General features: G+C 41.9%; 1 protein-coding gene across 1 annotated transcript in view; it reads left to right on the top strand.

Moving 5' to 3' along the window:
- Positions 1–13114, top strand: part of LOC103922354 (poly(rC)-binding protein 3-like) — a 67429-nt gene that overhangs the window by 15762 nt on the left and 38553 nt on the right. Inside the window, exons 4-6 of the mRNA XM_009330478.1 lie at positions 1256–1372; positions 7269–7400; positions 11362–11490. Of these exons, the coding sequence (XP_009328753.1) occupies positions 1256–1372; positions 7269–7400; positions 11362–11490 (378 nt within the window). The remainder of the gene's footprint in view (positions 1–1255; positions 1373–7268; positions 7401–11361; positions 11491–13114) is intronic.

The raw sequence follows: 13114 nt of genomic DNA, 5'->3' as shown, positions 1-13114 counted from the left end.
GCCCGTGGGCTGGCAGCAGCCGGACGTTGCCACCAGCATGAACGAGCCCCTGGCCCTCATCTCCTTCCTCACCCGGTGCCGGAGTTTGATGAGGGCAAGTCCCACTCAGGTTGGCCTGTCAGAAAAAGTGTCTGCTGCCCTTTCTTACCTATGAACAAGGAGTTTGTCTGCCAGCCGAGCCTGTGGCAGCAAGGTTTTTGTATCAGTAGCGTTGGGGGCTTTTTTGTTGTTGTTGTGTTTGGTTGCTGTCATGCGGGGAAATAAGATATCTTGCTGTTGAGCAGCAGTATGCACGTGAATAAGGGCTCAGACACACAGCACATCGGCTGATTTGTGGTAACCCTGAAGGCAGAGGGCCAAATTAACCCAGATTATCTCACATTTGCTACAGGTCCAGATCCTCGAGAGGGTCAGTGCCTGTGAATGAGTTGAGGCTCCAGTGACTTGTTAGACTGCATTAACACATTTCCATGCCTGAAACTTCAGGGAAAGCATAGGGTGGGTCTTACCTGAACTGGCTTTGATCATTATCTACACCAAGATCCTCTTAATTATATTTACATCTAGTTCAGGGGTTTTCTCTGCACTGCCACAGTGGCATGAAGGGGACTAAGTATACCTGAGAGCCATGCTGGCTTGTCTCCAAGACTTAAGGTTTTCTAACTCCTTCCAACAGGCTCCTTGCCTTAAGGAGATAACACCATTGCTGTTGCCTGTCCAACCGCTACTCCTCTAAAGGGTTGTTCAGTGCGTATTAATTGACCGCCTTCACATTAGACACATCTATAAGGAACCTGCTCCACAGTGCAAACCAATGCCCCAGCTAGACAGATCGAGCCCTGCCTTTGGGTCTCCAAACCAGAGAGGTGCAACTTTCCTGGGAGACGTTGATGCTCCATGGAGACAACCACCTCGTCGGAAATTCTGCAGCTCCGGTCCTACTTAAGGTTAACCCCGCAAGAGGGAAGGGAAAAGACTTGATTATGCAATTATTTGCAACTTTGAGTTACAGAGGTGCTATTTGCATACTGTAATGAAGGCTGTATAAGTATTTACCCAGACAGAATCTGGCTTCCCGCAGCTAGATGAATTTTTGGAGTGTGATCAGTTTATGCTGAAATTATATGATGTTGGGGCTGCAGTTGTAAGGGAGTGAATTAGATGCCTCAAGATATTCCTTCCCAAACTATATCCCTAATCCTACTTAGTTTGCTCCCTGGGAAATATAAATTTGAAAAATATTTGTTTTTGACAGAGTGGTGCTCGAATCAATATTTCAGAAGGCTCCTGTCCAGAGAGAATTGTGACAATAACAGGCCCAACAGATGCAATTTTTAAAGCTTTTTCTATGATTGCACTAAAATTTGAAGAGGTAAGCAAATAAAATATGTTTTTTTCTCTCTTCAAGTTGAAATACAAACATTGTTTGAATTTTCTCATGTTTGCTTTAATGTTAAATATGATTTGTTTAATGTTCTATTTAATAGCAATGAAAGTGGTTGTATTTTTATAAATGCTTTTGGCAATAATGCTGAAGAAAAATAATGGGTCAATTTACAAGCTGTTTGATCATTTCTTTTGCTTTTTGGAGGCTTCAGGGAAAAGCAATTGCTTCTAGTAATGTGCACTAATGGTAGGAAAAATGTCTTGGAAAATTTCTGTTCCCATTGTGGGTTTGATTTGAAAAGAATAATTGCCTAACTTTTAGCTCTGTTTTTATATGATTCCATTTGGTATTGATGTAAATTTTATATATGTCAAAATGACTATATAACTCATTCAACTAGAAAAATTTTATTTTAAAAACAAACTATATGATTACCAATTACCATATTTAAAGCTTGGCTTTTAAAAATAATTAAAATAAAGGCCCTAAGAGTAAGTGAGGCAAGAGAGTGCTCAATTACTGTAGAATTACCGTTCTGTGCAGATATGAACCTGAAGTGCTGGGATCTCCTCAAGTTTCATGGACGAACTACAATTAGATATGGTCACCACTTGATGGGAAACCTCACAGAAAAGGCAGCAGGCTACAGAACATGAACCCTGGTCACTCAGGAGAGGATTTAACCCCCTCAACTTCTGAAAATCAGATATCCAGTCCAGGCGTCTCTCCTGTCCTCTGTGGAGAGACAGAGGTCCCTGCAGAAGGCAATTTACCTTCTGCTAAAGGAAGAGCCTGCAGATAGGTGGACTGAATCACCTGCAGCAGGAGAAAGGGGCTGTGTCTGTCAATCAGTGATTAAACTAGAGGGATTTGAATCCCTTTCTTAAGAGTGCTTATTTCTCCAAGTCTCCGCATCTCCCCATAGCACTGGGAGATGCTAGCGTTGATGCGAAATGCCAGCGTGTGCCTTTACCCAAGGTGCTTGTTCACATTTAGAGTAACAGGACTGGAAGAGAGCTTGTGGGTCATCGAATGCAGTGGTCTTCTAGCACAAGCAGTATGTCTTGCAATCTTCTTCATAGCGTGATCAAAAACTAGTTAGATTTTTTTTCTAGTTCCTGATATTGGGTCCACAACCTCAGTTCTCTGATAATTAGACACCTTCTTTTCACTCCTCACCTAAATTTATTCACAAGCACTTTACGCAGCTCTGTTCCTGTGCCAGCACTGGCCATTAGTTTAAACAATTCTTGCCTTTCCATCCCTGAGGATTCACCTCTTAGGCATGTTTTTAGAAACCAGTATTATCCCCTCACACCCTTGCTTTTGCCAGAGCAAGTGAGCCAAGCTCAGTCTTTCAGAAGATGCGTTCCCCGCCCCTCTCGTGACTCTAGTAGTCCCTTTCTACCATTTCCCAGTTACAGTTTGTATTAAATGTATGTGTTAATTGTGGACAGGTTGCAAATGAAGTTCCACAAGGGCTTGATGTAATGGCACTAACTGTCCCCTGTCCTGGCTATCACACTAACATGTCTCTACCGCTGCTGGAAATGCCTCACCTCCTGCTAGTGTGATGTTTTGCACACAACCGTGCTGTGCCTGGCAGGTATCCCCAGCTTCCACTCAGGCGTTTTCAGTGGGAACCTCTTTGGTCTCGGCAGACATTCCTGTCAGCCCCCAGACAAATGATCCTTTTTTTTTATACTGCAAATGTTAATCCCATTTATATTTCTCCAATCCTCCATGGGTTTTCAGATGTTCCTGTGTGATATTCCAATCTTTCAATATGTTGATAAAGTACCCTGGTTTTGTGGCATGATATATTTTATAAGAATGCTATTTTTTTTTCCTTACCGGTTATTAATGAGATGATAATGATTTTGAGGTTGAATCCTGCAGAACCACACAAGAAATTCTCTCCAGCCCAATTTCAAAACCATCTGTTGTCATCTCCTTCTCAGCTTTATCTCCTACCCATCTTGTACCAATCCCTGTTTCTCCCAGCTTATGAGGCAGCTTCGTGTACGGTACCATACCCTCCAATCCACGGAGACCTGGAGAGAGCAGTCTCTCTGCTTAAGGCCTTATCCTGAAAACTGCTGAGGGAATCATTAACAGAGATAATCCCTGCCAGTTCCCACCAAAACAAGTACCCAGTGAAAATAACACTGCATTTCTCATAAAAACATCGAACGCTGCACAGCATCAGATCCCCACCCCACCACCCAACACCACGTTGTCTTTGAAAGTGCTGTAGCTAGCAATAGGCAAAGAAATCTGAAATTCAGGCATCTGACTGGATTTTATGCACATTTACCCTTGTAGATTTTAGAAGGTACTGTGGGGTCTTCATGTGGATATTAGCAAAGGGGTATTGGCACTCCCTGCAGATAAGGTACTGCGGTTATATTCGGAAATGTCTGTATTTACTTTTGATATAATTGGCTTCTGGTATATTTAAAAGAACAGTGGTAAAGAAAAATGTCTCATATAATCAGTTAGGTTTCCTATAATTATTCCTGTCAATAAAATGGGGTAACTGTAACACTTTGGAGGCAAAATAAAGTACTGTTTCAGAAATTATAAATGAGCTAGCTACCAAATGTTATTTTTCATGCATATCTTTTTGTGGAGATTTCTTCAGCCATTTAAAACATCGAAAATCCCAGTGCAGACAGTGCCTGGCCCAGCTCTGGTTATCTCAACTACCTTCAAACAGAACAAAAAAGATGCATGTGTGAGAATGATGGTTTGAGGGATTTTTTGGCATTTGTTATGCATGCCACATGAAGCATTTTGACATGAAGCCCTTGAACCCTTAATTTCATCTCTACAGCTGTATAGGTGGGGATAAGCAGGCCTAGGAAGACCTGGGAGCCCTGGACTGCTTTTCTAATGTTAGCAAAAATCTCAAAATGTGTCAGATAGATAGAAAAAAAAGAAAGATCTGGAGGAGTGTTCTCTGTGCGGTTGCTCTGCAGCCTTATATCACTCTGCTTTGACAGCCTTCCTAATAAAAGTTGATTTTCTAGCAGCCTAATGATGAATTTAGAAGCTAGGTAGGTAATTATGTAAACAACTGAAGTATTCACTGCAGAGGAAAAAGAGACTTGTTAAAAAATGGCACTAACCCAGGCAGACCACTGGAGTTGCAAGAGAGGACATTTTAGAGCAGTGATTTCCAGGCTGGAGGCTGAGACCCGAGAAATGCAGCTGTAAGTTCACTGGTGAGTGGGGCAGCTCTGCTTTCAGGTATAAATATGCATAACCCACTGGAAGCACGTGGTAGTTAAGTGTTGGAAAAACCAGCAAGCAGAGCTCAGTGGTCAGACCTCCTCCAAATACATAAGAATTTGCAAACATTTATGAACAAATTGCTCGTCTCTAGGAATAAGGAGGAGAGAAAGACAAGGTGATAAAAGCAATCGAGATGATGCCTTTTTGACAAATACTAACTCCTGCTGCTACAACTAAGGTAAATCCTGTGGTGGTCGTTACTAAGTGAGTAGCCACCTCACAGACTCGTTGTACTTGCTGTGGAAATTGGCAGGTTTAACATTTCATTTAGAAACCAGTAAAGAAGAATGTTGATATGTTTTTCCCCGGAGGCTTGGTAGATTTCTGAGCTGCCAGGTTTGCTTGCCTTGGGAAGCCTTAGACACTGTGACTCTGGGATGCCAGGAGCTAGGGATGCTGCAAGGCTTCAACACCGGGAGCTGGCTCTCCCACCACTTCCAGTTAGCCCATCCTGGCTGAGGATCAGCCCAGGCAAGTGCGCAGAAAGCCAGGCAAGGTCTGGCTTTAGTGCCTGCCAGAGCCCTGAGGAAATGGATGCAGTGCCACAGAAAGAGGTTAAAGAAATAGGAGTCTCCCAGTTCAAAAGGCGACTGTTCTGTGAGAAAGTCTCCAGCCAGCCCTACTTGGGAGCCTGCAGTTCTGGAGGGGATTTTTTTCCTACTCATTTCTCTTTTGTTGTGTTTTTAAGCTAGACTAATTCCTTTATGCACTCCACGCTGCTGACCCTGCATATTTAGATTTTGCTTTTTTTAAATGAGGAAGGGAAAATAAAGAGAATAGCGGCTTCCAATTTTTGTGAAGTGCTTTTGAAGGCATTACGTGCGGTGAAGGCTTTGAGGCCAGGCCACATATGATATGGAAGTGGGAGACATTATCAGGGTCATGCTGAGTGGCTGAAGAGGGTTATTTACCTACATCTGGATCACAGTGTGCCTCCACCTGACACAAATGTGATATAGCGAGATAGCATCTTCCAGCTGAAAAACTGGCATGACATGCACTTTATTTCAGATACACAGGTCCTGCAAAATTCCATTCTCCCTCTCACTTTATTTTGGATTGCAATCTCTCACTGACACGGGCACTAAACAAAATATGAGTTACTGGCTGGCAGAGGAATGATTTGATAGCTGTCTTCTGGCATGCAGCAATGCCTCATTCCGTTCAAGATTTTTTTTCTTCTTTTTTAAGCTAAGCAAGGTCACACTGAGCCATTTCTTGGACGGAAGAATGCTGCCATCACAAATGCAGAGGTACTGCAGGAATCAGTGCTGGTGTCACTGAGCTCCCGCACCGGTTCAACAAGGCATGCAGAGTTGTTTAAAGTTTTTAATTTTTTTTTAAATTTTGGGTCCTGATCACACAGTATAGGCACTTTTTTTTTTTTTAACAGGTGGTAGTCTTGCTATGCAAGAATTTTTTTTGTAGGGAAACTCATCAGTTCTGTCTGCTGAAACTCTTGTTGCGTCGTAAATGAGTTAAATGAATACGAAATGCATGTTTTCTGTCGTTCCTGTCCTAATCTTTTGAGTAGCGTTTCTGTGAAGAGTGTAATAGCTGTGCCATGCCACCTCACAGATGGATGAGATGGTCTTTTCAGCTCGCAGCTAGTGTTAGCAAACCACATTGAGATTCTGATGAGTTGTTGAGCAGGTGCTATGCAGCTTGTGGCTTTTTTTTTTTTGTGATCCGAAGTGCTCTCAACAGCATCGCATCGATCAGTGGGAAGATAAGCTTTATCTTTTCCTCTGTGATAAAGACATTAGAAGGATTGTTTTGTCTTGCCTAGAAGATTTTGTACTAGCAAAATATATTTAAAACAGTGTAAACCTTGCAACAAGTAGTATATTGAAATGCTCATGAAAACCTGCAGTGTAGTCTCATGGGATACACGGATACAGGTTACATTACCTGGATATGGATAATTGCTGTTCTGCTGAGCTCTTTGTATTCTGGTTACATAGCTGTGATGGAAAAGATTTTAGAAATTACGTAACACTACAAATACTTATAGATCTGCTACAAAAGAGAAATTAAACCTGGGGGGCAGCAAAATACTTATCAAAATAATCTGGTTTTTTTCTGCTTCAGATTATTCACATATTCTTTGTCATCCCCTTTTTTAACCTTTTTTCTTTGTATCAAACCTGACATGAAATTGTGTAAAATGTAAAGACATCATTTAGTAGAAGTGTTCTAATTGAGATGGTGGAAAAGAGACCAAATCAGGATTTCGGGGCCTGGGAACTCAAAAGCCTCTTTTCCATCTGCTTCGGCTGGTCTAATGATAGATGCCGCCTGCTCTTTCACCTAGTCTTGCCTCAGAGACTGTCCTCTGGTCCCGCAGTGGGGACCTGCAACGCCAGGCTGCAAAAGGGTTCCTCTGGCACAAGCTGCTTGTGCGGTTTGTGCTTACAGCGTATCACCGGCAGAGCCGGCGGCTTTACCTGCGACAGAAACAAGCCACGACAGGTTGCACGTTCCCCAGGTCTCCACGAACAGCTCGGGCTTTTGCTCTGAGCCCTTCAGTGCTTACCGGGAATGACAAATCCTCTACTAATTCTTACTGACGTTGTGATTACAGGACATAAACGCTTCAATGACAAACAGCACGGTGACAAGCAAACCACCTGTAACGCTGCGACTCGTCGTCCCGGCAAGTCAGTGTGGATCCCTTATAGGAAAAGGAGGTTCCAAAATCAAAGAAATCAGGGAGGTAGGTCTTGGGATGTCTGCCGGGAGCACTGGCTAGCTCAGCATCCTACCGCAGCGTGCCCTGCCACCATCGGCTGCTGCATTTTGCCCATGGCACGAACACGAGCACGTGCTGAGTGAAAAGCCTGGAAAAGCCTTGCTCTGGGGGAAGCAGGGATGGGGCACAGCTGTACCCTTCTACCTTCCCTGAAGCTAAAGGCCGCGTGTGAAATAAAGCAACAGCTTTACAACATATTGTAAATGCACAATTTAGCAAAGCAACAGTTTAGTGACAGAAATGGCTCATCTAGTTTCCCTTCGGGCACAGCCCCCTCCCCAGCAATACTCAGGTGATCCCAAGTTGGAGCGTTGCAGTCATTTCCAAATTAGCTACCACGCTTGCAGCCAGAGAAAGGCCCAAGTAGCACTGGCGAGTCCAGGTTGGTAGATCAAATGCTTGATCTACTTTTTAGAAAAAAAATATTTTCATACTCCTTTCCTGTTTCTCCCTAATCTCACTGTGCCACAGATGACCTGATTTCATGTATTCCAAACCCATATTGACTTTTTTTAATCCAGACTTTATCTAGAGGTATTCATTCAATGTGCTGTGCTAGCAGCCACTTTTTCCTTTAACCAGAAAATGCAAAAATTATCATACGGTGCCAGTTTGAATTCTTCTATGCATGACTGTAACAACATAGCACATGGCAAGCCAAGGATCCAATGTTTGTAATCAGTCAGACAAGAAAATTGCGTACATGCTCAGTTATGTAGAGAAAATCTGAATAAGACATTTTGGAAAAATGGATTTCTGTTCTGGAGAAAGTGACAGTACTCCTTCTAAATTTGTATTCATTCCAACATGGGACGAGGTGTTGAATATCAAGATAACACGCTGATCAATTTTTTTCATTTTACTATGTCAAAACAGAAGCTTTTGACAGGCTTTACCAAAGTGAAACTTCCTTTTTTTGTCTAAAATGTCGATTCGAGACTCTAGGTTTCGGTGAACTTTTACATTTCATTTCAAATGTGAAAAAAAGTTAACGGATATTTTTCTAACAAAGAAAATTTGATCAAATGTCAAAAAGGAGTGGAAAATCCTTTGATCAAAATTCTATATCCAGCATTTGCTATGAAATGTTAGTTTACGGTAGCCTTGGAAGGAAGGGTGAGGATAGGGGATAGTTAAGGGTCTCATCCTGTTGACTTTCAAGTTCTTCCAAATTATTTCATTTTTATTCCAATTCGATTGTCCCGGGAGTTTGTTTAACAAAATTTCCTCTGAAGGCTTATCTTCACCTTTCAGGATTTGGCCGCTACTGAAAGGGTCTTTTCTCTCCTTGCATACAGGGAAGTAAAAGCAGCGTGTACCACTTCCATTAGCTGACAGAGCTGCCAAAAACTGTTCCAGAGTTTTTGTTGCCAAGCAAAAACCATGTTGTTCCTCGCTGTGCCTCTTGCTTTGTAAACTGTGTTCATAAAAACACGCATAGGCTGCGTGCTGTAAACTCACATAAAAACAATTCAGAGCCCTGCCGTTTGAAGGGGTCTCTGTGCTTGCCGAGACCTGCAAATAAAAGGCAATTACAAATCAGAATTTTTTTTCTTGGAGTGCTGTTACTTTATTTTTCATCAAAGAGTCCAGGAGCTATGCCTCTCAGCACTCCTTATTGTCAAACCAGCTTTTGAGATGTGGGAGAAAGGAGTCACTTGATGACACTGAGGGGAAGAAAACATTATTTCTGTGCAGATGTTAGGGTCGTAGGAAACCCTCTGTCTTTTTTTCTTCATTCCCAAAAAAAGCTTTGTCAGAGAACTTTGTATAGATGGGAGAGGATACTTGTGTGTTGAAGTGCATTTCCTGGGTGGAAGGCAGGTGTTCAGTTTGCCTTACACACGGGACATTTCTGGCTCAGATTCTGCCCAGCCACCGGACTTGTTGGTGTTTGCAGCAGTTCGTGCCCGGGTGAGTCAGAAAGCCTGCAGAGCGGCTGCACGCTCTTGCCCTGGCAGGCAGAAGGCGAAGCCAGGCCAAAGCCTTGCCACGGGAGAAGGCAGAGCTACTGCCAGAGCACACGGTCGGAGGTGACCTCAGCCACGAGACATGATTTCTCTTAGTCCTCCAGATCTCTTAGGTGTCCAGGAGAACTGTCCGGCAGCAGGAACCCAGCTGATTTCTTAGTTGTGTTAAAATAGGAGCAGGCGTGAGTGTGAACCGTGTGCTGGTGAGTGCTTAGCTCTAGGTTTTACAGCTGTCGATACTTCGAATTTTATTTCAAATATTGGTAACCTCATCCAGAGCACTGAGTGAGTGCTTTTAGGACATAGGTTTTTAAAGGTGAGATTGGTCTGTTGGTCTGTGTACACTAAACGACTGAAGTGATTATTCTGGTCAGCATAGTTTCAGAAGCGATTACCTACTAGTCTAGTACAAGGAAGTAAAAGGATAGTGTTTGGCCAAATAGGTGTTTTGATAAGGCTCATGTAGCGAGAAGTCACACTGCACATTTTCTTAGGCATAAGGGTAATAGACAAAATATTACTCAGTTTTTTCGTTGCTGACATCTCGCCAAAGAATAAACAAGATTGGCACTGGAAGCAAATGCATAAATGACTCCAGTATTTGCCAGAGTATTTTGTGCTATATGTACAGATACCCAGAACTGTATGTGAAACAGCAGATACAGTCAAACGGAAAAAAAAAAAGGAGCATCCAGCTCGAGATGTGGTCTAATTTCATCATCACACAACACACTGAGCGGCAATTGCACGAGGGATGGTCTTTTGTGTTCAGTCATGTACCCAGGAACAACATGTAGGGTTGCAGTACTATTTTCAAGACAAGATTACAAAAAAAAAGAAAAGAAAAGCATGACTGATTGATCAAATTATGGCGAAATTCCAAAGTCTATTATAGAGAAAGGAATTGATATTCTGGCCTTAAACAGCACTAGTAAGCAGAAGATGCAATCAGTAATTTAATGAGTCTTTGGAAAGAAGAATAACATGTGTTGTATGTAACCAGCAAGAAAACAAATTAACTCCTTGCTGACTGACACAAAGTCAATGGTTACTGAAAATGCTTTTTTTAAAAAGCCCAAAATATTGTGTTGCAGTAACAGTCAGGAATAGATTTTGTTTGTAATACGTGAAAGTGTTAACTCAATATGAAATGCCTGGGTTTTTCCCTATTGACTGAAAATGTCTTCCAGGATATTTGTGAAATAATGCCAGGGATTGTTTTGGCCTCATGTATTTTTTTTCTTTCTTTGTGGGGTTTTTTTTTTTTTTTTTGTGGTTAACTAAGATACATTAGTGCCAAGATCAAATTTTTAAAAAAAGAAAACAAAACTGGCTCATTACCTCCTTGGGTTCATTACTGAGCTAAAACCTGATCATGTGCATATATTTAATCAACACTAATTATAGTTTAGAAGTGCTTCTGTACCATCCTGAGATATTCCAGAACATAAGGCAGCCCCAAATTTCATCCAGAGACACAAGTCAGCCATCAGTGGATTAAAGAGCCATTTATCTGCAACTCATTTGATTAGCAGACCTCCTTCAGTTATCAGCATTTTTTTCCTTTTTTTTTTTTGTTTGTTTGTTATTGAAAAGTACTTCGTTTCACCTTTTTCATTTTTTAGTCAGCATTGTGACTGTCTGTTTTTGAGAGGGTTAAAAGACTTGTCCTGAAATTCAGGTCACGGTTTGATTCATTAACAGCTACTGAGGACTAATCTTCCTAGGATGGGAGTGTTTGCAAATTGGCTTGAACAGGCAAATCCATGTCCTGCCGGACCCCAATTACCCTGCCGGGGCATGAGTTTACATAGGCGCTCTACCAGGCATCTTGCAAAGAAAAGACAAAAAGTTGAGAGGTGCGTCCCCGCCATCACATCAGTGAATCACTGGCTTTTGAGAAGTGCCATTGCCTGCCCGACAGTGACGCTCTCTTTGCTTTGTCTCTGCTCAAGTCCACAGGAGCCCAGGTGCAGGTAGCGGGGGACATGTTGCCAAACTCGACGGAGCGCGCAGTGACTATATCGGGCACTCCCGACGCCATTATCCAGTGTGTGAAACAAATATGCGTGGTTATGCTGGAGGTAAGTGAGCGCTTAGCATATCACCTCTCACTCGGGGGATGCTCAAACACATTATTAATTTTCAGTTGCCCCGGGTTCCCCAGGGGTGCTGCCTGCCCTTCCCGTGCCAGGGATTTCAAGAGGACTCTGTTAGACTGTGCCCTTTCCGCTGTTTGAGAGCCTCTCGCAGCAGGGTTTAGCAATCAAAGAGCAGGGCTGTCATGACACTGTCAAACAACAAACCAGGTCCAGCATGGAGCTGCAGCCCGTTCTGAGAGAATAGCACATTACTCTGATGCAGAATAGGGCAGAAAACATCTAGGTCTTGGTTTAAATAGAAATAATTCTGACTAGCATAATTCAGATTTAGCAGGACTTTTTGCTTCCTTAGGGTCAGGTCATTGCATAAGGCCAGAATGTTTCATTTTGACGGCAGTTTTTTAACTCTTAGATTAAATGATACAAAATTAATTCATATAAAAATCTGGGCATTTTAACCTTTGCGGAAAACGTCCATAATTTCATGCAAGTACATTTCTCAACTGATTAAATTGAATAGGATTTTGAAAAAAAAAAAATTTCAGCAAATCAAAATTAAATATTTTGACCTAGTAACCATAATTTTTGACAAGGAACATGAAACATCTCTGTTTTTATCACATTTTCCACTGGAAAATTTCCTGTGGGTTTTTTTGGTTTGGTTTGGTTTTTTACCCAAGTCTAGTCAAGAGCTGTCTCATGATGATCTCTGACACCCTACTGTTCTGTTATTCTTTGAAGATGGGAGAAACAGTGGAGTGTTTGAGACAGCACCACAGCTATTGGCTGTTCAGAAGTATGCAATGCATCAAAATGACATACGGCCTTTGCATCAAAATGTCATACAGCCTAATGAAAATAAAAGCATAAAAACTAAAAAATCCCCAGTGTTTTACTGGGGAAAAGTGTCTCTTGCTTCAGTTTTTCCTGGACTACTGTGAGGAAGGAATTTCTTTATAAAAATGCAAGAGAGCAGAAAGCTAATATTAAAAAATAATTTTAGTTTGTTAGAGATGGAGTATGTGATGGCAATAGTTATCAGCTTTGTGAATACAGAGTGTAGTCTATTGTCCAAGTGACGTTCGTGGAATAAATAGTTATTTGCTAAAGAAGATGAGAGAAGCCACTTCTCAAAATCAGAGAGACACAGTCCTATTTTCCCACAGGTAGAGCCACTTTTTAAATAACCAGTTTTGACATAAGAAGTACTTAAATTTAGCGTTAGACAAATTGCAAGCAGCACTAAGAAGACACTGGCTTAACTACAATTTGCTGCTTCGAACATTTAAGAAAATGAATGTGCTCTAATTTGCAGCATATATTTAATTTGGCAACAATTGACATGAAATAGCTAATTATATGATATTAATTAATGGAAGTGATATTGTTGTTACCTTCTTCAGTTGTAAGTTAATGCACTGAAATCAGGGCACCATTCTGCTAGGTGTTGCACAGACAGCTTGAAGCCTTTGTTACAGACACATGCTCCTGCTTGTGTCATTTACGAGGAGAAAGTTAGCCTCAGTCAGGGGTTTTCCCTTTGGGTCCTTGCCTTGGGCTGTGGGGAACAAACTCCCTTTTCATGCATTCCAAAGGCTGAGGTTAT

Source organism: Pygoscelis adeliae, unplaced genomic scaffold (assembly GCF_000699105.1).
Source record: "Pygoscelis adeliae isolate BGI_AS28 unplaced genomic scaffold, ASM69910v1 Scaffold78, whole genome shotgun sequence".
Taxonomy (NCBI): domain Eukaryota; kingdom Metazoa; phylum Chordata; class Aves; order Sphenisciformes; family Spheniscidae; genus Pygoscelis; species Pygoscelis adeliae.
This window is presented reverse-complemented; position numbering and strand designations above follow the sequence as displayed.